The 24,105-nt window shown below is 36.1% G+C and overlaps 1 protein-coding gene and 1 pseudogene across 1 annotated transcript; one reads left to right on the top strand and one right to left on the bottom strand.

Annotated features, from left to right (window-relative positions):
• The first annotated feature begins 3,034 nt into the window (after positions 1-3,034).
• Positions 3,035-4,866, top strand: LOC132799174 (serpin-ZX-like). Its single transcript, XM_016010968.3, has 2 exons — positions 3,035-3,436; positions 4,060-4,866. Exons 1-2 carry the CDS (start codon positions 3,035-3,037, stop codon positions 4,864-4,866), a joined length of 1,209 nt encoding a protein of 402 aa, XP_015866454.3.
• A 3,084-nt stretch (positions 4,867-7,950) lies between these two features.
• LOC107404037 (lignin-forming anionic peroxidase-like) lies at positions 7,951-15,130 on the bottom strand (annotated as a pseudogene).
• Between the last annotated feature and the right edge of the window lie 8,975 nt (positions 15,131-24,105).

Here is a 24,105-nt window from a genome sequence, read left to right as displayed (position 1 = left end):
TCGCGTGGCGTCCCACCACGCCGCTGCAAACAGGCGTCCTGGCCATGGAGGGACGAACTACCCTCATCCAATGGCAACCAAGGACAACCCCATAAATCACCTGTGCGGTAATCATATCCATGTGCGCACTAATCACATACATAAACACAGAACACCAGTACGTGTATGGTGCATCTAAAAATTATAAAATCCACATATTTATTTTAAATCTCAAAATCTTATAAATACTACTGGGTTTATTCTATCCAATCAAATCCGTAAATTTTCCACAATTCCTTTATAAATCATCATCATAAATTCATCGCATAAGTACCATCAATTTCAAATTTATCAACTCTCAATTCCATCAATTTAAATATCCAAATCTTCCAATGGCATAAGATCAAGCCATTAATATTTCCAGCATAAATATTTTTAAAACATAATAATTTAAATCCATTTAAATCAACAAATCCTTAAAACCACATAAATTTCATATATAATTAATTCATATAATTGTGCACAATAATTGAATAATAACCATAGCAATAATTAAAATAAATCAAACCACAGTTTCTTTAAATTCTCAAATATATTATTTTGGCACCAAAACATATATTAAAAACATTATAAATTAGCAATACAATTTATATGGAAATTCTCTTCATATCAAATACATAAAACATATTTATCAATTATTTAATTATGAAATATTCCAACAATGAAATTTGATAAAATTTACCAAAATCTCAAATTCCTTAAAAACCAAAATATTTTATAATGCACAAATATTTAATTTCATTCAATTTTGGCATCAAAATTCCAAATATAAATTTACTAAATATTCAACACATCAAACATAATTTTCAAATAACAAATTAACACAAAATATATATATTTTAACATCCCAAAATAATTTTGAAGGTGGGTCATTCACCTGGAGTACACAATTAACCTAAGATCCTCCATGAGATCAATTCCACGATGCACACGTGCTCCTAGAACAACAATTCACACACAGTCAAATAAAGTAATATTTTATTCGGATAAATAATACTCGGTATCCGGGGGGTTTAACACAAACGTTAACCAAAATTGACAAATAATATACCGAATCGAAGCTTGAGTGACGAGGATTACGAATCTGGTCTTACTTCCCGGAGATGGGACTGGTGGTGGCTAGAATCTTGCAGGAAAGCTCTCAGCCTTTAGAGCCTCGATTCTTCCAAACCGTCGCAAATTGGAGGAAAATGACACCTGGAACTGGGTTAAGGGGGTCGAAATTAGTAGGAAAAGATGGGTGGTGCAACCTGGAACTCACCGGAATAGTGATTTCTTCGGCAAGCCGTCGCGGTCACCGGTAACCATCGCCGCCAGCGGCGCGTGCGGTGGCCACTGACTGTGATTTTCGGCAGGGAGGTAGGTCTCGAGGTGGGTGCTCCAATGGGATCGGCGGTGAGGCAAACGGTGGCCAGAATTGGGAGAAATCTGGGTTTGAATGTGGCGGCACCGCCACCGGAAAAAGCCCCGATCCGGGCGCGTCGCCTGTCGGTTGGGCGTGAAATTTTCGAGGTTGGTCGGAAATGGAGAGGCGCTCCTACCTGGCCGGCGCGTGTGGCAAGATTCGGCCAGAAAAGTTTGCAACTCCAGCGGCCGGTGGTTCTCTCTCTCACTCTCTCTTTCCTCTCTCTCTTTCTCTCTCCTCCCCCCTCTTTTCACACCGGTTTAAGGCCACCGTGGGTGGCACTGTTCACCCACGTGGACCTCTAAGATGTCGACATGTGGCATCACTATTCATACACTATGCATAATTCGAAAATAGAATAAAATATTATGGTAATTGGAAAACTTCGCATGTCCATAAATTTCAAACCACATGTCCAAATCGGACGTGCCGCTAGTCTACGGACTCGTATCGACGAGTACTTCACAACCATGCATGAGTCAAAGCTCAACTTTGCATGAATAAAAAGTCAACTCGGGCACCTCTTGGACAGTTTGGACCTCAACTTTTTTTGCTCATAACTTTCAAACCGTAGCTCCGTTTTCAACGTGCTACTAGTCTACGAACTCGTGCGAACATGTACTTCATAACGGTACCTCAGTCAATCTAGAATTTCATCCGAGTCAAAAAGTCAACTTTTGACCCATTCGTTCAACGGTCAACGGTCAACGGTCAACATCGGTCAAAGTTAGAAAATTTCCGTTGTACTTTGGGACAGGGTGTTACAAAATTACTTTCTATTGGTAAGTCTATCATTTGGCTGCCACGTCATATTTAAATGATAATTGGAAAGCCAAAAACTATAAATTATATTAGATCAATGTTTTTCTTTTTCTTTTTTTCGTTTTTTTTGTTTTTGTATTCTTGTTCTTCTTATAAGCACAAAAAATAATTTTAAAAAAAAACATGAAATAATATAATAAATTTAAATTGATCTCATAGTTATTTACAATTGATCAAAATGAAGGTAAAAATGATATACAAGCTTAGTGTTTATTTATTAGCCAGCCTTTCATCAAATACGTATGTAATGTAATTAATTTGTTTGAAACATAATTCCTATTTCATGTAACAGATGTGGGCATGGTTATTGATAGGGACTTGTCCAACAAGATTTTTAATTGGGTTATTTGGCACAATTTCCATTGTATTGTATGGGCCTACGAAATTAAAATGCCAAACTTTTTTTTAAAAAAAAAAGAAAAAGAAAAAGAAAAATTAAAATTATGCCTTTACATATAGGCTTAAAAATGCTAGGGTTTTATTTTGCGTTGTCTTGCATTGAAACCGTGAGCCGCCGATCTACCCTGCAATCTCAGGTTGCATTGGAGAAGGAAAAAATAAAAAATAAAAAGTAATAACTTTTGCATATTCTTATTAGGCATTAAGTCCAAAATATATATATATATATATATATAGTATATAAATCCATATTTCAAACGAGAACCTGAAGTAGTTTCTTTTCACGCAAGTTTGATCTGTTTCTCTTCAATTTCAATATAAATAGGGTGTTCCGCTAAAAGCTCACAATAATTCTCCCTTTTCCAAAAAATGGAGTTGCGTGTGAAAGTTGTAACAGAAGGGATTCTGAAGGAGCTGACCAAGAATAATCCCAACAAGAACGTTGTGATGTCTCCGGCATCCATGAACATTGTTCTAAACATGGCCGCTTCCGGGTCGGCAGGCAAAACTTTGGACCAGTTTCTCGGGTCTCTTGGCTCCGAAACCATTACTGAGTTGAGCTCCAAGTCTTCATCTTTGATGGGTCTCTTTGACTTGAACACTGCGGCAGACCCAGACCCAGACTACACTGATTCAGAGTATAGTGCTCCTCCTGAATTGTCTTTAGTGAACCTCATGTTTGTAGACCAGCAATATCCTTTGAAACCGTCTTTCCAAGAGATAGTTCGAGACATCTACAAAACAGAACCAAAGAGGATTAACTTTGATCAGGTTCGTGTAATTTTTTCCCTCTTATATATATATATATATATATTGCAATTAATTAATCATGTATAAAAATTAACATATACAGACATGTTCAACTTTAATTAGTGCCACAAATTAACCATCTATTTTGCTATGATCATTTTGTTATGTTAAATACAATTTTTTTTTAATGTTTTCTAGCCTTTAATATAAGAACTGGTTTCTACAAACAAGAGATAATGTATATATATTGAATTAAGGCTGTTTTCACGGAGAATTTCGACTGTCTCATATAGAATGTTGGATTTTTATTATTGGGGATAAAGCTTATTAGGAGTTTGGACTTCTGTTAATATTTGCAATGGTATAAAATTTAAGGAAGATTGAGAACTTAAAATTTGTCTTTTAGAAAAAAGGAAAAAAATAAAAATAAAAATACGTAAGTGCTGATTCTAGTAAAGTGTACTTACTTGGAGACTAATTTCTCAATGCCTTTCTGTTTTTGTTTGTTCTTTGAATATGCCTGGTTTGTAACATCATAATTAAGTTCATAAATTTCCTACATTATAGTATTGCAAGCACAAAATATCATTAATATCTTGGTGTATGCATATTAGAAATATTACTGATGAGTAATGAAAGTGCAGCAAGAGAAAGTTAAAAATGAAGTGAACTCATGGGCAGAGGAGAAAAGAAAGGGCCTCATGAAAGGGTTTCTGCCACCCACATCAAAATTGAAAGGACCACTCTTTTTCGCAAATGCTCTCTACTTTAAGGCAGCATGGTTAGATCAATTTGTTGCCTCATCGACTCGGGACGAAGATTTCCACCATCTTGATGGGAAAACTATCAGAGCACCTTTCATGACCCAAATAGAAGAGAGCATGAAGATGTGTGGATCATTCGAGGATTTTAAGGTTATAAGACTCAATTATAATACCGGTAGATGTTACAGTAACAACTTCCCACGTTTCTGTATGGATATCATTCTTCCTGAAAGAAAAAATGGACTCCAAGATCTGCTAGAGAAGTTTAATTCTGATACAAAACTTCTACTCCAGGATTTTAAGCTGGAAGATATGCTGGTTACTGAGATGTGGATTCCAAAGTGGAAGTTTTCCTATGGTTTGGACATGGTTAAGCTCGTGAAGAAATTGGGATTGACTATGCCTTTCAATTACCCGGATGTTGATTTCACTGAGGCAATGGATTCTCCGGATGCTGATGAAATTTTTATCTCGAAAATGCTTCATAAAGCATGCATTTCAGTTAATGAGGAAGGGACAGAAGGAGCTTCAATAGTTTCTTGTAATGAAAATTTGGGATGTTCAATGTATCCCCCTCCTGAGATACAATTTGTTGCTGACCATCCTTTTATGTTCATGATCAAAGAAAAGGGTTCTGGGGCTGTGATTTTCACTGGAGCTGTTCTTAATCCCCTCTCTGATATTTGAAATATTTATGAATATTTATTCAATATAATTATCCAGCTCTTTATAACATTTTATTTTAATTAGATTTATGATTATAATGCAATTGCAATAATACCAAAATTATTACTATCACTTCAGATTGTTTTTCTTTTTTCATTCTTAATTTCATGAGATGGTGAGGAAAATATTGGGAATGTTTGGAGAAAATTAGCATTCCATTGATCATATTTATAGCTCAGTAGTGTATAGCAGAAATAAGAAAGGCTTTTGACAAATTCTATAATATACATATTCTTTGGCTGGCTATTGAATTTTTATGTAGTTTGAAAATTCTGATAGATTTGTACTACCTCAGGCCGATGGCCCTGCACTACGCGACATTAAAAAGGGACATGCCAAGGCAAATAGCAGGGCATATCAAATTGAACTCAAACCACAATTCTCGAGTAAGTATGATGATTCAGTCAGCTTTCTTCGGCTAAGCTACGGGAGGCCATTAGTTATTAGATGTTTGTTATGAAGTATATAACTACAGGTCCATAGTATGATTTCTTTTACTAAAAAATAAAAAAATAAAAAAGGTTGTGTGCATTGGTACCTGTGTGGCAAGGCTACCTGTATTTTTTGGGTTTTTTTCATTAGTTACTAGATGTTTGTTATTAAGTATATAAAAGTTATGGACATGTGAAGTTTTTCGAATACCGTAATATTTTAATATTTTTGAATCGGTGAATAGTGAAACACCATGTGTTGCGATCTCAGTCGTTCCTGTGAGTGCACAGTGGCACCCACGTGGTTTTTCTTAGGTGAGGGGGGAGAGAGAGAGAGAGAGAGAGAGAGAGAGGGCAGGGGGAAGGAGAGAGAAGGAGGAGAGAGAAACATAAGGGGAGAAAAATCGGCCACCACCGGTTGGCCATCGTTCGACCACCAGAGGGCCCCACGCACCACCCCACTGCCTCCGCCTCCTCAATTTCGACCGGCCACCCAAATCTCACGGCAAACCTGCCGGTAACAGGGATCGGAGCGTTTTCTGGTGACGACTATTTTTCCCCTCCACCACCGGCCACTGCCGTTTGACCCATTTCCAGCCATTTTCAGGCCACACGCACCAGCCACCCCTCACCACTCCTCATTTCCAGCCAACACACCAAATTTCACAGCTACCAGACCTCCGATGTGCCGGGATCGGAGTATTTTCCGGCAAGGGGCCGAAAATCTTCAAACCCAGATCTCTTCATCGTCCGGCCTCTGTTTGCCTCACCGCCGGTCCCGTTGGAACCCTCTCCCCTCGATCTACAAAACTTCCAAAAATCTCGGCCACCAGCCACCAGCGGTGACGGTTTCCGGTGGGATTCGGCGGCTCGCCGGAAAATCCAGTTTCGGTTAGTACCCAGTTGCACCGCCAGTCCCTCCCCACTAATTCCGACCCCCTGAATCCAAATCTGGTGTCCTCTTTCCTCAAATCTCAACGGATTGAGAGAATCGAAGAGTTGAATCCTGAAAGCTCCCCGACGAGATTCCGACCACCTCAAGTCTGATTTCCGGGAAGTAAGACCGGATTCGTAATCTTCGTCACTCAAGCTTCGATTAGGTATATTACTCGTCAATTTTGGTTGTCGTTTGTGTTCACTCCCTGGGTACCCATTTGGGTATTACCCGATTAAAATATTAAAGTAATTGGTTTTGTGTATTGTGGATATTTTAGGTGCACGTGTGGGTAGTGGAGTTGATCCTGTGAAGGATCTTGATTGATGCACATGCTTAAGGTGAGTGACCCACCTTTAAAACTATTTTGGGGTGATTAATTATATTTATTTGGTGTTAATTTGATATCTAAAATTATGCTCATGTGGTGGAATTTAAATATAATTGTGAAAAAAAAAATATTATTTTATATGCACGTATATGTTTATTGCTGCTAAATGAAAATTTTGGTTTATTAATGGATTTTTTATTATTATTATGATTCAATTGTATTTATCACGCATGAGCAAGGTGTTTTCAGTTAATTAATTGTATTTGGATTTTAATATTATTTTTGGGCATGATTTGATTTTAAATATTTCAAGGAAAATATTGGTTTAAATTGGTGGTTTCAAATTTTATAATTATGCCCGTGGAACATTATTTGATGGACTTTATGATACGAGAAAACTTATTTGTATATGGTTATCGGTGGATTTGTTTGTATAATGCTCTGTATACTGTATTAATTCCACATTTATTTGTATAATGCTCTGTATACTGTATTGGACATGTAGTTATTAATTATGCACTGATTTACTGTTATTCATTTGGAATGCTACAAATTTGTGGAATTATATTGTAGTAATGTGGGAGGAATAAGGGGATGCTTATAGAAGTGTGTTTTCAGTGCAGGAAATTTGTGGTAAGTCCAACCCTTAGGAGAGGTTCTGCCGAATTTTCCATTGGAGGGTCTGGTAGAGTTTCCCTGGGATCAGGGCTTGTCTAGGGTTCCGGTGAGAAATTTTGGACGGGTCCTGACATGTTCCATGTCAAGGTCATAGAGCATCAAGCCGCAGTTCATATATAGAATTCGGTGCCGGTTGTGGACTTCAAGGAGGAAATGCCACTGCCTTATCCTGTAGCTGTTAACAATGAAGCATTGTATGAGCTTGTAAAGAAAGTTGGAGAGAGTCTTAGTTGGGGAAGCCAATATGCAACTTGTTCTAGTATCAATGGTATCAGAGGGTTTTGGCTTTTTTCTCACAAAAGATTTCTCCTACAGTTTTTGTATTGGGGGTAAAGAATGAGTGTGTAAAAGCAAATCAACCATTGCACTCTTTCCTTACTTCTTGGTTAAGGAAGAATCTCTTCCGATCGAAGCAGATTAACTGTATTACTTGCTATTGGTAAGTCTTAAAAGTACGCCAAAGACTTTATATTATACTACAATATATATTTTTATAATAATTCTTCTTTTCATAAGAACATTAGAAACGAGCCAAGTGTTAAGCTTGCATTGCTTCGTTTTGTGTACGTGCTTGTAAATTGAAATGAGGTCAGAAAATTTAGGTTTAGATATCACTAACAAGGTGTACATATATATATATATATTTTTTTGGTTTTTCCTATCTTTGTTTGAAAAACTTGAAATAAAGTAATACATTAAAATTGATCTCATAATTGTTTACAATTGATGGAAGTGAAAATTAAAAATTATAGACAATCCTGGTGTCTATTTATTGTTCTTTTTAACAAACAAATGCTTAATAAGATATAAATGAAATAATATTTCCTGGCAGAGGCTAGAATTTTAGTTAACAGCGCTGTAAATCCTTCTTATCTGTCCAGCAGAACCAGTGAGAGGCTCAATATCTCCCATTTTAACCATGGCAGATGCAAAGTCAAACAGAAATTTTGAAGGGTTGCTACTGTACTCTGAAACAATGCTGTCCGTTGATCCTCCGCTGAAGAGAACTTGATCAGATTCAAGAAGACCCTTCTTCTGAATCAAGTTCTTGAAGTAATTATTGTCCAATTGATTCGGTGTCACCAAATCAAGCGGAGCCAAATTGGAATTACCATCGCCTTGGTTAGCAGGGCAACCGCGTCTTCGTGTGCTGGCAAAACCAGCATCAATGTCGCTGGCATTGTTGTAAATTCTGTCACGGAATGTGACACATTGAGCTTGTCCAATTGTATGTGATCCTGACAAGGCAACCATGTCTCTTGCACTGAGGCCTTTGTCAGCAAATCTAGATATAAGTCTATTAACACCATCTCTGAAGCTAGGAAGATCACTGTTAGCCTTGTCCGGATTTGGTGTAGTTGAATCTCTTCTTCCAAGCTTCATTGTCCATGATGGACCTCCCACCTACATATATAATCAGAGCCATTAATATTTATGTAAATATGTCAACATATATTTAGATATAATTAATCTACTATATATACATGAAGTTCAATTTCTCAAAAACTATTTTGTAACTTATAATAAGAGACATGGTGATGTGGCGGTGCTAAAGATTGTAACATCTTCGATGAGGTGAATGGTTCCATATATATATATATATATATAAACATATGAAATATATACTCACAGCAACAGATGCATCTCTTGCGGCTACTGAAAGGATATCAGCACAAGATATAACACCAGGGCATATTTTCTCGACCTCCAATTTTACAGCATCAATCACTTGGTGGCCTCTTGCTGAATTCCTATTGGGTCCTGCTTCCATTTCACTTCTAATAGTAGAAGTTCCATGAAGCAAAATTGATACATCATAACCCTGCAAAAACCAATAATATGTATAATTCCAAAATTACATTATTTGTACAAAAAATAAAAAAGTATATATGTGTATGTGTATTAAGTACATATATATATATATATATATATATAAATGTTGTGGAAAGCAGCAAGAACAAGAACTAAAAGCAAAGAAAAACACACACACACAGTTTAACGAGGTTCGGCCAAAACTGATTGCCTACGTCCTCGTGCTCAGGTTCTGAGCTTCTGCTATTATTGATAAATTGAGAAAAAACAAGAGCTTAACAGGTTCTTCAATGGTGGCTCACTCAGAACAACACCCAAACCCAACCCGTAAGCCCACATACACCCTCTCTCAATCTGTCTTAACCAATTTCACAAAGAAATTGTTCTTACACCTACAGATTATCTTGATGAGTTTGTACAAAACACGCAAAGAACTCAACTCTCTCTCACAATCACTGAAAACAAACTCAACCCTTAGCTCTGCAATCTGTAAAAACCAGAAGTGAGCGAAAAAGGACGAAGACCGTTATTTATATCCAGTATTGCTGTTGCTGATGTGGCAATCCAAAATGACGTGGACCAATGATAATTAGCCCTTCACATAACCACCATAACTAATCCACCTGGCCTGCACGTGATTCTGTTATCCAGATAAAACCACCATTGAGCCAATACGAAGCCGTCCTACTTAAATCATTAAACCAGATGAAAAATGCTGTCGTTCTTCTTCTCAAAATGATATAACTGTATTATATCCAAAACGGCATCGTTTCTTACTTCCTTTATGCACAAGCTTAAACAGATGCACATCAGTTCTCAACACTCTTCAACTCTTGAGGATTATTTCCTTACATTTCTCCACCTAATCCTCAGGAGTGTAATTATAGCAGAAACTCTGTAAACCCTCCTTGCAATCTTCCTTTAAATCAACATTAGCCTACCCCAATATTGAGCAAGGTTTTACATGAATTAAACCTGCTCAGGTGTAAAACTTTTGTACCCATATCAATAGGATTAAGTTCTGTAGGTACCTTTTCTAACTTGACTTCCTTCCTTTCCACCATATCCCGTATGAAATGATATTTAATCTGAATATGTTTGGATCTCTCATGAAATACAGGATTCTTAGAAAGATGTATTGCACTTTAACTATCTGAATAAAGTATGATAGCCTTGTGCAACATATTAAGTTCTGACAGTAAACCTTTAATCCATATTGCTTCCTTTGCAGCATCTGTGATTACCATATATTCTGCTTCTGTAGTAGACAAAGCTACTATGGCTTGCAAATGTGACTTCCAACTTACACAATTCCCACAAACAGTGAATGCATATGCTGAGATTGACTTTCTCTTATCTCGATCTCCAGCATAATTTGCATCTGTGTAGCCAAGCAATTCTATTCCATCTTTGCTGCTTTTAAACACCAATCCTTCATTAGCAGTGAGTTTTAAATACCTTAAGAGCCACTTTACTGCATTCCAGTGACTCCTTCCTGGATTTAACATAAACCTGCTGAGCATACTTACTGCATAAGCCAAATCTGGCCTTGTACTGATCATAAGATACATAACTGAACCTATTGCACTTGAATATGGTACAGTGATCATATCTTCTCTTTCTTGTTCATTACTAGGACACTGTTCCATTGACAACTTGTAATGACCACCTAGAGGCACAGATACAGGTTTAGCTTCACTCATATTGAACTTGGACAGTATCTTTTGAACATATGAAGTCTGATGCAGTTTCATTTTTCTATTTCTTCTGTTCCTCTCGATTGTCATGCCCATAATCCTTTTTGCCTGACCAAGCTCCTTCATATCAAACTCTGAACTTAGTAACTTTTTGAATCAATTACTTTTGCATTTGGTCTTGACAGCAACATATCATCCACATATAAAAGCAGAAATACAGCATTTGAGCTTGCTGTCTCCTTGAAGTACAAACAACTATCAAAGTTGCTCCTCATAAAACCAGCCTTCACCACAAAGGTATCAAACCTTTTATACCACTGCCTTGGTGACTATTTTAGACCATAGAGAGACTTCTTTAGCATGCATACTAGCTCTACACCCTTTCTAGTCACTTCATACCCCTCTGGTTGTTTCATGTAAATAGTTTCTTCCAAATCCCCATGAAGGAAAGCAGTCTTTACATCCAATTGTTCTAGTTCCCAATCAAAATGTGTGACTAAAGAGAGAATAATTCGAATAGTGGTATATTTGACTACAGGTGAGAAGATTTCATTATAATCCACGCCTTTAACCTGAGTAAAACCCTTTGCTACCAACCTGGCCTTGAATCTCACTGGATCTAACTTGGTCAACCCTTCCTTAACTTTATAAATCCATTTACAGTCAACAACTCTTTGTTTTGCAGGTGCCAACACCAGGTCCCATGTATGATTATCATGAAGTGACTGCATTTCCTCATCCATTGCTTGCTTCCATTTTGATGATTCTGAAGAGTTCATAGCTTCTTTATAATTCTAAGGCTCATTATCAGAGAATTCTTGAAATCCAACTAAAGCATATGCAATAAAATCTGCATAGTTGTATCTCTTATTTGGAATAATCCTCCTTCTGGCTCTATCTCGAGTCAACAGGTAACTTGGTGATGCAACAGTTCTTGAAGGTGAAGAAAGCTGTTGTCCTTGCCTTTCTTCATCTGATTCTGACTCTGAATGCTCAGGAGTTCCATGGACTTCAGCTTCTGATGATGATTCCTTTGGTGCACTTCCCTCATTGTCTTGAAAATCAATCTCAGGTATTACTAAGTCCATTTGCCTTGACATTTGTTGTGGTTGTTCACTTTCAGTACCTGCACTGTTAGTATTCTTGCAAGGCATAATATTTTCATTGAAAATGACATCTCTACTAACAATGACTTTAAAACCATTGCTGTCCTTAACCCACAGCCTATAGCCTTTGACACCTTGAGGATATCCTAGAAAGACACATTTGATGCCTCTAGGTTCAAGCTTACCTTCTGACTGATGTGCATATGCTGCACATCCAAACACTCTCAAATTATCATAATTTGGCAACTTCCCAGACCAGACATACTCAGGTGTTTCAAAATTTAAAGCAGTTGATGGTGACAAATTAACAAGATGCATAGAAGTCATAACTGCTTCACCCCAAAACAACTTTGGCAAGCCTGATGACACTAACATACACCTTACCTTATCAAGCAAGGTCCTATTCATCCTCTCAGCAACACCATTTTGCTTAGGGGTATGCTTAATAATTCTGTGTCTCACCATTCCTTGAGTCTTACAGAAATTATCAAACTCCCTATTACAAAACTCAAGACCATTATCTGTTCTTAAAGCCTTTACTGTCCTATTTGCTTGTTTTTCAACAAGTAATTTCCACTCTTTAAACTTATTGAAGGCCTCATCTTTGGACTCCAATAAGATGACCCACACTTTCCTAGAATGGTCATCTATGATAGACATAAAGTACCTGTTTCCACTTTGAGTGGAGACTTTAGCAGGACCCCAAAGATCAGCATGAACATAATCAAGCACAGCTTTAGCTCTATTTGAATTCAAATTAAAACTGAGCCTATGTTGCTTACCTAAAATGCAATTTTTACAAAAATCTAATTTGCTTATCTGATCCTTACCAAAAACTTGTTGCTTATTCATATAATACATGCCTTTTTCATTTATATGGCCTAATCTATTATGCCATAGCAGAGTTTTATCTGCAGAAGTCTGAAATTGAAGCATTGCAAGAATTAGACACAGCCTCACCAAGCAAAACATACAAACCATTTTTCTTAATGCCTTTAAAAGCAACAAAAGAGCCTTTTGAAATTCTCATTTTTCCATTCTCAGTTTTAGTGGTATAACCAGCCTCATCAAGCATTCCAAGAGAAATTAAATTTCTCCTTAAACCAAGCACATATCTAACTGAGTTTAGAGTCTTAACAGTACCATCATCTAGTTTAAATTGAACATTACCTATACCAACAACTTTACAAGAATGATCATCACCAAGGAGAACTTGTCCTCCTTCATATTCCTTATAAGATTGAAAAATATCAAGTATAGGACTCATATGGAATGAACACCCTGAGTCTAGAACCCATTCAGTCTTATTTTGTTCAGTGTCAGCCACAAGAACCTCACCAGACTCTTCACTCGAGGTGACAGCAGCAAGATCACTACTCACCTGAGTCTTACTTTTGTCATCTCTCTTCTTCTTGTAGCAAAATCTCATTATGTGACCTTCCCTCTTACCGTAATAACATTTTCGACCTTTAGTTCTAGACTTGGATCTGGAGTGATCTCTACTCTTGGCTCTAAACTCAGAATTACCAAAAGTCCTTGTTTGACTTCTTCCTCGAACATTAAGTCCTTCTACCTTAGACTCAGATTTCATTTCAATGTCCCGAGATTTTAAAGAACTTATCACCATATCTAAGGACAAGAAATCACGGCCATACTTTATGGCATTCTTGACCTCTCTATAAGACTCAGGTAAAGAGTTTAACAAAATCACAGCATTGTGTTCATCACTAAAAGTGACTTTACAATTTGCAAGATCAAGTATTAAACGATTAAACATGTCAAGATTAGAGTCTAAATCTTTATTGGTGTCCATCTTAAAGCCAAAAAACTGCTCAAGCAAAAGAATACAATCAGGTAAAGACCTTACCAGATATAGTTGTTCTAGTTTATGCCACATTTCAGAAGTGGTGGTTACATCATCTACCTTTCTCAGCATATTATCTGACAAGTGAAGAATGATCGTACTTAGAGCAATCTCATCCATCTCCAATTTCTTGTCTTCTGAGAGATCTACAAAGAATGTTCCATCTATGGCTCTTGCTACTTTCATCTGGACAAGAACAGCCTTCATTTTCTTCCTCCAAAGTAGGAAGTCCCCTTTGCCATTGAAGATCTCCACCTCAATCTTTGATGCCATTCTTGATCATATGAAATTACCTGATTCTTGATAAAGAATCTCCACTAACTTTCCTAACCTTGCTCTGATACCACTTGTTGTGGAAAGCAGCAAGAACAAGAACTAAAAGCAAAGAAAAACACACACACACAGTTTAACGAGGTTCGGCCAAAACTGATTGCCTACGTCCTCGTGCTCAGGTTCTAAGCTTCTGCTATTATTGATAAATTGAGAAAAAACAAGAGCTTAACAGGTTCTTCAATAGTGGCTCACTCAGAACAACACCCAAACCCAACCCGTAAGCCAACATACACCCTCTCTCAATCTGTCTTAACCAATTTCACAAAGAAATTGTTCTTACACCTACAGATTATCTTGATGAGTTTGTACAAAACACGCAAAGAACTCAACTCTCTCTCACAATCACTGAAAACAAACTCAACCCTTAGCTCTGCAATCTGTAAAAACCAGAAGTGAGCGAAAAAGGACGAAGACCGTTATTTATATCCAGTATTGCTGTTGCTGATGTGGCAATCCAAAATGACGTGGACCAATGATAATTAGCCCTTCACATAACCACCATAACTAATCCACATGGCCTGCACGTGATTCTGTTATCTAGATAAAACCACCATTGAGCCAATACGAGGCCGTCCTACTTAAATCATTAAACCAGATGAAAAACGCTGTCGTTCTTCTTCTCAAAACGATATAACTGTATTATATCCAAAACGGCATCGTTTCTTACTTCCTTTATGCACAAGCTTAAACAGATGCACATCAGTTCTCAACACTCCTCAACTCTTGAGGATTATTTCTTTACAATAAATATACCTGAACGAAGCAGTCATGAAAATGAAGGCGGATGAGAGAAGCTGCCATTCGACTTTCTCGGGAAATTGCAGCTCTAATGGAATTTCAGATGGTAGCGAGGGCATTTGGACATGTAGATTCATAGAAGGAAGAGGATAGTTGGGCTTTGCATGTTGTGCTGAAAAGAAGTAGAAGGAACAAAGCAGCGGGGACAAATATTGCACGGGAGGCCATTATTTAGATGTTTGTTTCTTTGGAAAATTTTGCTTTGGATGGGAAAGGAAAAACAATGAGATGGTAAGGAAAAAGATAGGGATCGATATGTTTGGAGAAAGATTAGCGTTCCAGTGGTCATATTTATAGTTCAGTAATGCAGAGTAGAAACAAGAAAGGCTTTGACAAATTCTATTATATTATTTTGCTGACCGTTGAATTATTATTTATTTTGAAAATTCAGATTGACTTGTAGAGAGTATAATTGTAAGTCAAAAGAAGATATTATTATTATAATACAAAAGATAAAGTTTGAGTTTGTCGACTTTGACAATTATAGCGAATAAAGACAAAGTATATATATATATATATATATAAGTTAAATCCAGCCCACCTGCATGGCTAGCAGCCTAGCCCACTTGCATGGCTAGCAGCCTAGCCGATTTCTAATTTTGTTTATCAGTTATTAAATATTAAACCAAGAAAGAAAATAGGATTAATAAAAATGAAGAAAAAGGTCCATAATAATATAATTAAAAATATTAATTAATTCATTAGCTTATCCATCTTCTTTCCATAAAAATTTATTTGTTTTATGTTTTCTTAAAAATAAAAAATAAAAAAATATTATATTTTACTTCTTCTTTTTTTTTTGGGGGGGTAAAGTATTATATTTTACTTGCTGTGAGAACAGTGATAAGGATTTAAATGTATAAAAGAATATTATGGTCAGCTCAATTATTTGATCGACCAATCAACATTCCAAAATTTCATGGCAGAGAACAAAACGAAGGAAAAGTACAAATGAAAATTAATTTCAGTGCCCCACCTGCATGGCTAGCAGATTTCCAATTTTGTTTATTGATTAATCTCTTAATTAAATTCATCAATCCAGGGTAAAATCAATTAAAAAAATAAAATTAGGATACTATAAAAATATTAATTAGCTAGCAAATTAAGCGTAATAATACACATAAAAAAAAAGGGGTTGTGTGAATTGATACCTGAGCCCAGGCTCAATATTTCACATTTCACATTAATATTTCCAATCAACTAATTGCAAACATTTCACAATATTTCATATCACACAATATTTCCAATCAACTAATTGCAAGTCCCACCTTGACATAACATTTCAGAGCACCAACCACTCCTGACTTGGTAACAAGCCTCGTTACAGGGCCCCGGCAATTAAGTCCTCTAAACTGAGTCTAAATAATTAGTGATTCTTTTTACTTTTACAATGATGTGGTACTTTTCCTTTTTATTTAGACCAATTATGTTTTTAATTTTCATTTAATTCTTTTAAGAATGTTACCACATTTACATGAATTGAGAGAGTTATAACGTTAATTGTTATTACGTTTAAACCACAAACTGGAACAACATATATATATTCGATTATAAAGTACTTAGAATAACGTTTGGCTTTTTATTTTTATTTTAAGTAGTCATTTTATAACAATAAGTAACAGTAGTACTATAATCTTTAAAAAAAAAATAAAAATTAACGTTCGTATAAATATGAAACTGAATGGAAATCTAATTTGGAAATGTATATTCATTAAACGAAGAAGATATATTGCACGGAGGGCCATTAGTTATTGGATTGTTTGTTTCTTTGGAAAAATTTTTTTTGGATGGGAAAGAAAATTAAAACTGGAAAAGTATGAGATGGGAAGGAAAATATTGTAACATAATTATAACTCAGCATATAGTATAAATCAGAAAGAGTTTGACCAAGGATATTTATAACTCAGCATATAGTAGAAATCAGAAAGGATTTGACAAATTCTATTATTCTTTCGCTGGCTATTGAATTATTAAATTATTTATGCAGTTTTAAAAATTCTTATATATTAATGTGTGTAACATATAATAAAATAAAGAGAGGATATTATTACTGTATCTAATACAAAAGCTAAACTTGGAGATGGTCTTATGTTACACCCCATACCAAAAAATATACATGATTAAACAAGTTTGACCAAATTGATTAAGTTTGACCAAGTGAATAATATATGGGTTCAAGTTGACTTTTTCAATAGCCAATATTTTTGGTTTAACTGAGGTACCATTGTGTAGATCAAGTCGATACGAGTTCACAGACTAGTGGCACGTCAAATTCTGAATTACGGATAAAAAGTTATGGTTCTGAGAAGTTTTAAGCATAAGTTTTAAATCAGTGTCCAAGCCAGTCTCCAATTTTTGTCCGTTAGTGACTCAAGGCTTTATATAAGCCTAGGTACGTGTGTCAAACAGGAAACAAAGCCCAAAATACCCATTTCTTCCCCAAAACCCGAGAAATTCTCTCCTCAGACCCGTGGGTCCGAAATGGGTCATTTCGACCCGTTTACCATCGAACCGGGTCACCGCCGTTTTGCCCATTTCCTGCTAACCACCACTTACACACGCCAGGTGTAACACCCCATCCCGAACCATGTCGGAAATTTTTGCACGTTGACCGAGGTTGACTGTTGACCGTTGACCGAAGGGGTCAAAGGTTGACTTTTTGACCCGGTTGGAATTCTAGGTTGACTGAGGTACCGTTACGAAGTACACATTGGCACGAGTTCGTAAACTGGTAGCACGTTGAAAACGGAGCTATGGTTTGAAAGTTTTGAGCAAAACAAGTTGAGGTCCAAATTGTCCAAGGGGTGCCGGAGTTGACTTTTTATTCATGCAAGGTTGAGTGTTGACTCATGCATGGTTGTGAAGTGCTCGTCGATACGAGTCCGTAGACTAGCGGCACGTCTGATTTGGACATGTGGTTTGAAAGTTATGGACCTGTAAAGTTTTTCAAATACTATATTATTTTAATATTATTTTTTTAAACGCGTAACGATGTGCCACGTGTGACTCAATGAAGGTGACCATGTGACACCATGGTGAAATGCCACATGTCAACCATGTGTAAAAATCAAATTGTTTTATTATTATTTTAAATAATAATATTATTATTAATATTATTTAATCATTTTTATTTTATTTCTTTTTCCTTTTCTTTTTCTTTTTCTTTTTCTTTTCTTTTCTTTTTCTTCCCCGAGCCCGAAAGATAAAATATGCAGAAAATTTTTTCTCCCTTTCTCTCTCCTTTGACTCTCTCCCTCTCCCTGTTTGACCGGTGTTTCGCCGGATTTCAATCCCCAGAATGCTACACGCACCGGCCACCGGTGTAGCCCGCCACCTCGCGATCTCGGCCACCAAATTTCCCGGCCAGCCGCCGCCGGACGCGCCCAGATCGGGCCGGCGAAGTCACGGCGGCGAGGAGAAATTTTTCCGGCGATTCTCGCCGTTTCCGACCAACCCAGCCCGTCCCATACCTCTATCCCACTATTTTCAACCCCTCTAAGTCCATTTCCAGGGTTAGATTGCCCAAAATCCCCACCGTTTGAAAGATCCCTCAAGATCAAAACCGGCCGAAGCTTCCCGACCAAATTCCGGCCACCTCCGGCGGAATTGGGGTCGATGGAGACCGGATTGGTGATCCTCGTCCCACGAGCTTCGATTCGGTATATCATTCGACCATTTTGGTTAAAGTTTGTGTTTGACTCCCCAGGTACCAGGTATTATTTACCCGAATAAAATATTAATTTATTTGACTGTCTGTGAATTTTGTTCTAGGAGCACCGGTGAGTCGTAGAATTGATCCCGTGGTGGATCATGGGTTAATTGCGTGCTCCAGGTGAGTGACCCACCTTTAAAAATATTTTTGGGGTAATTAATTGTATTTATGTGGTATTAATTTGCTATCTGTAATTTGTGCTCATGTGGTGTATTTTAAATACAATCGGGAAAAATATTATTTTATATATATATATTTACCCATTGGTAATAAATGGAAATTTTGGGGTCATTAGAAATTCCCGATTATTATTTTATTGTGGTTTAATTTATTATGCATGAGTAAGGTGTATTTCGGTAGTATTTGTACGTGGTTTTCAGTATTAATTTTTCGGGCATAATTGGGTTAAATATTTTACGAAAATATTTGGTTAAATTTTATAAATTATGCCCGCGGTATTTTTATGGTTGCATCTCGTACTTCGAGAAAATTGTGGTTTGTTGGTTATCAATGTTTCGTACCGGGTTATTGAATAAAAATATGTGGGATGGTAAGTGTGAGAATTTAATGTATTTCCCACGGTGGTTTTTGGAAAAACGGTACGGTTGGTTATTAATGTTTATTTTTAGACGCACTCATACAGTATTGGTGTTCTGGTGTATGGTGTATGGACACGTGGTAGCACGCGGTTATTATGTGGTTTAGCGTGCGGTTATTACTTCACCCGTGAGTTGCCATTGGACCGTGGGCAGGCAAGGTTATTGTTGTGGACAGCCGCCCCCCTCCTTGGCCGGGTTGATGGTTTTAGCAGCGGTACTGTCGGGACGCCGAAGTGACCGTTGCAGGTTTCTCTCTTTAACCCCCCGCCAGTCGGTGCTTGGGACGCTGGGTATCGGAGGGCATCACCGGTATATGGTGTGATGCGTCGGTGTAAATTGCAAATAATGGTTTAAATCCCAAAGGTGTTCAAAATTATTTAATATAATTTATTATATGTTTATTATATATATTGGGGTATGTTTTTATTTAATTATTGTTTATCAAATGGTTTAATCCCTTGGTTTTTGGGAGGTATGTACATTGAGTTTTGGGAAAAGGTTTTAAAAAGGAAACATTTCAAACGGAGCATTTGGTGAGAGTTTTGAGGGAAATTATTATTTTCCAACCGTTATTATTATTATTTATTTATTAATTGTTGGTATTTGTTCTATTCCTTAATTGCTATTATTATTATTTTTTTATTAAAAGGTGTTCAGTAGTTCGGGTTACTCACTGAGATGATTAGCATCTCACACTCTTAAATTCCGTTCCCTTAGGTGCAAGTAGTGGTAGACGTTCTTCCGGAGCGAACCAAGTTTTCCGCTGCTGTTGTGTTTCAAGAAGTATCTTTGTACTCTTTCATTTCAGTGTATTATTTCTTTCAGCCTTGTTGTATTTCTGTTGTTTAGCACTTTTTAAAGCTCTGTATACTATTGGGGTACTTCTGTTTAATTATGCACTGGACTGTTGTTGCTTTTGAGAAGTGCTGAAATTTGTGGAACAATTTGTAGTTTGTGGGAGGAATAAGGGGACGTTTATAGAAGTGTGTTTTCAGTGCAGGTAGTTTGTGGTAAGTAAATCCCTTAGGGGAGGCTCTGTCGGATTTTCCGTTGGAGGGTCCGGTAGGGTTTCCCTGGGATCAGGGCTGTCTAGGGTTCCAGGGAAGGAATTCTGGACGGGTCCTGACACTAGGCACCTAGGAAGCCCACCTGAAGGCGAGCTCAACCGTGAAATTCATGGCAAAAAGCGGCCGGACGCGCCCAGATTGGGCCGACGAAGTTCGCGGCGGCCGGCGAGGTGGGTCGTCAGATTTTCTCATTTTTTGGCCCTTTCAGGCCAAACCATACACCTTTTCCACTATTTTCGGCCCTCTGAGCTCATTTCCATGGTTATTTTGTCCAGATTCCTCACCCTTTGAAAGATCTGACAGCGAGAAGTTCGGCCGATGCTTTAACAGTGTTTTTTGGCCACTGGAGGAAACTTTGGACCAAGGTGAGCATACTGATGAGTTCCTTGTCTTTTGGGCTTTCCGTCAATATAAAGTTTGTGAATTTTGGAGGTCGTTTGATAATTTTTCCATTTTTGAATCAATTAGTTAATTTTCAGATAAGTTGGGGACTGTGTTTGGACAAAATTAGTCAAATTAGTTAAAATTGGAGTTGAATTAGTGAAATTGGATATTATTAGGACCCATTAGGTGATTCGATTTCGAAATATTAGGCTTCGGATAAAAATTCCCAATTTTGGGTTGGTCATAAGGACACGCGGTATAATTGGATTGCCCAGTGTCCAATTTATGCAATTTTGTAGTACTGTAAATCATTTTGAGACATTTGGGTTATACAAGTGTCTCTGGTTTAGTTTTTTGGAGCCTGAGGAATAATTTATTATATTACAGGCAGTCGAGTTGAGCCTGGAGGCAATCCTGTGGAGAAGCAGGCATGAGCATCTACAGTACTGTGAGTGGTTATATCATTTTTAAATGATTTGGGTATATAGTATAGTATATATGTGGTTTAAATATTTTACGTATATATTATTTGATTGAAATGTTGTTTTATGCATAAATAAATATTTGCTTTCACATATATGTGTTATCATTTTATATGACTTTTGATAATGTTTTAAGTAATTTTCAATTTTTATGGGTCCATAAATGGACTGGTGGTATTTAAATATCTTGGTAATTAAATTGAGATTCTAAATCATTTTGGAAACTATTTGGTTTGAGAAACCAGATTGAAAATCATATGATTTTAAGCATGATCAAATATTTTATAATTTTATGTGCTTAAAATTGGTTTATGGTGAATATATTTCACTATGGTATTTCTGGTTTTCGTATGAAATGATGTTTTGAGATTTTTGAAGTATTTAATTAAGCGGTGGAAGTTTAAATATTAAATTATGATTTATGATACAGTATCGTTTAGAAAAGTATATATATAATCTTACAAGATTGGTTCATGATTATTTTTAAATTGATGTACCATGTAATGCCAATACCTTGGATCAATATTATATTATATTATATTATCGCGCGCTAGGTTTACCACAGTGCCGTGAGGTTGGTATCATCCAACGGTTTATTATTGCCATGGACCGTGAGATTAGGTACATCCCGATGGTTATTTATTATTTCCATGACACCATTCATATATTGAGGGTCGTGAGGTGGGTGTATCTCATGATTTGCATATTGGTGTATCGTATGGTACATTGTATATGTTTGTATATATTGTTGATTTACAAATATTGTGGTGATTTCTGCATTTTCATATTTATTTGGTGGAACTGTATTTATTATAGTGTATGCTTAGATGTTTATATATTGATTTGAGACATTTCATAATATTACAATGATCATTTATTCATACTTTTAAGCATCGGTTTTCATGATACTAATTGGGGTACAAGTTTGGGTTTCTATGAAATGATTTTTAAACGGGGAACTTTTCAATGAGTGGAATGAGAGGTCTTGAGAGAAATATTTTTCAAAAATAAATCATTATTTTTTTATTATACTATGCCACTCACTGAGATTTCTTTATCTCACTCCCCTAGGCCCAGGCAGCTAGTAGCAGTCTACCTCGCGCATAGCTTATCGCTTGTTTCCTTCCACTACAGCAGTCGTATTTATCTTTTCTTCACCTATTGTTATCTTCTAGACTTACTTATTACTTATTTGTACTCATAGACTTTGTTGACACTCTTAGAATGCTCTGATTTTAATTATGGAACTCAGTAGAGACCATGCTACTCATGTGTATAGTTATGGCCTGTAGTACAGTAGGCCGGTTGTGGACTTATTTATATATATATATATATATTGAGGTATTAATGTTAATGCTGGTGTTTGATTATCTACGTTTTAAGGTGAAGTTCCATTGGATATTTTCTAGGGATTGTCCAACGAGACTTCACTAGGCGGGATCACTCGGGAGATCCTGGGAGGGTTCCCGGGCGGGTCCTGTCATCTTAGGCAAATTATTATATATTGAACTCATCATCCCAAGGGTAAAAACAAATAAGAAAAAAAGAAGATAAAATAAAAATGAAAGAAAAAGGTGCATAGTATAATTTTTATTTTTTATTTTTAAAAAAAGGTTAAGTTATTTGATTAAAAAAATGGTTGTGTGCATTGGCACCTCAGTCAAGGTTACTCGTACTTTTTGTGTTTTGTACAAAAAAATCACTATGCAATATAAGCAAACGTATATCAACTTTATAGAAGCCCACGTTAATTCAAAGTTCTTTGATACATCAACTTTTTTAATATCCCAACTTAATTAATTACGAAAACAATGTTATAAGACCCAACAATGAACTTTTCTAAATAATGTCCAAATAAATACTACTTGTTTTTACTTTCTAAATGATGTAGGATTTTTATTTAAATTACCTTATATAGATGTATGGATTTAAAAGTATAGAATGTTAATGTTGAGTTAACACTTATTTCAAAAGTTTAAGCTAATTTAAAATTTCTGGGTCTTTACATGTGTTTTTTATTAATTAATTTATTATTTTTCTCCAACACTCCCTCTCATATCCGTCTCTGGGTCTTTATATGTATTTTTTTTAATTAATTTATTTTGGATGAAGTTAATGAGTTTTAAACTCAAGACTTTTTGGATCTTTGGTTCTGATACCCTCATATGTAGATCCACTTTTGGATCTTTACATGTGTTTTTTTTTTTTTTTTAATCAAACCTTTTGAATATTTGGTTTTGATACCATGTTGAATTATCACTTATTCCAAAAACTTAAGCCGATGAAAGGTGAACTTTCATTTGATTTATATTTTTCTGTAACAGCTAAAAGTATGTTTGTGATATGTTAACAAAGCAATAGATAATTCAGCACAACTAAGTTTTATAATAATATTATATCATTGATTAATATGTTAATATTATATCATTAATTAATACGTTTCTATTTTTAAAACTTGGATGTATGTCTTCATCTATGGACTTGAGCTGGTAAGACAAAAAAATTCTGCTTAATTTACTGGTTCGTTTTCATTAATTATGATGTAGAAGGAATATAGGATGATGATGACGATGAGGAAAGAGTACTTTCTTCTTAAAAAAAAAAATATTTATTTATTTTATGTTTTAATTGGAATTATTAAGGTAACTAATGTCTTTTTGTCCCAAAAAAAAAAAAAATTGTCCATGCCATTGGAAAAAAAAATTAAAAGATGTTATAGATACCCATCTCGTCGTCACCACAGGTAATAAGAATTTAGATGAAAGAGTGTTATGAACTCAAAGATTTGATCAAGTCAACGTTCCAATTTCCCTTTTTGATTTGTGACTTTTACATTGAGAGAGGTTCTTAAGTTTCATGGTCAAATTTGTTCACACTAATTGCAGCCAATTTAAGTTCTTTTTTCATACAAATGTCAAGGATTTGATCGATGCCTGCCTAGAAAAGAACATTAATTCTTGAGGTTGATTTGC

This window comes from Ziziphus jujuba, chromosome 12, assembly GCF_031755915.1.
Source record: "Ziziphus jujuba cultivar Dongzao chromosome 12, ASM3175591v1".
Classification (NCBI taxonomy): Eukaryota; Viridiplantae; Streptophyta; class Magnoliopsida; order Rosales; family Rhamnaceae; genus Ziziphus; species Ziziphus jujuba.
This window is presented reverse-complemented; position numbering and strand designations above follow the sequence as displayed.

Excerpts from the sequence above, each read along its gene's own strand:
- LOC132799174 (XM_016010968.3), top strand. The coding sequence starts at position 3,035 with ATGGAGTTGCGTGTGAAAGTTGTAACAGAAGGGATTCTGAAGGAGCTG. Across the intron at positions 3,437-4,059 it reads AGAGGATTAACTTTGATCAG|CAAGAGAAAGTTAAAAATGA; the intron begins GTTCGTGTAATT and ends ATGAAAGTGCAG.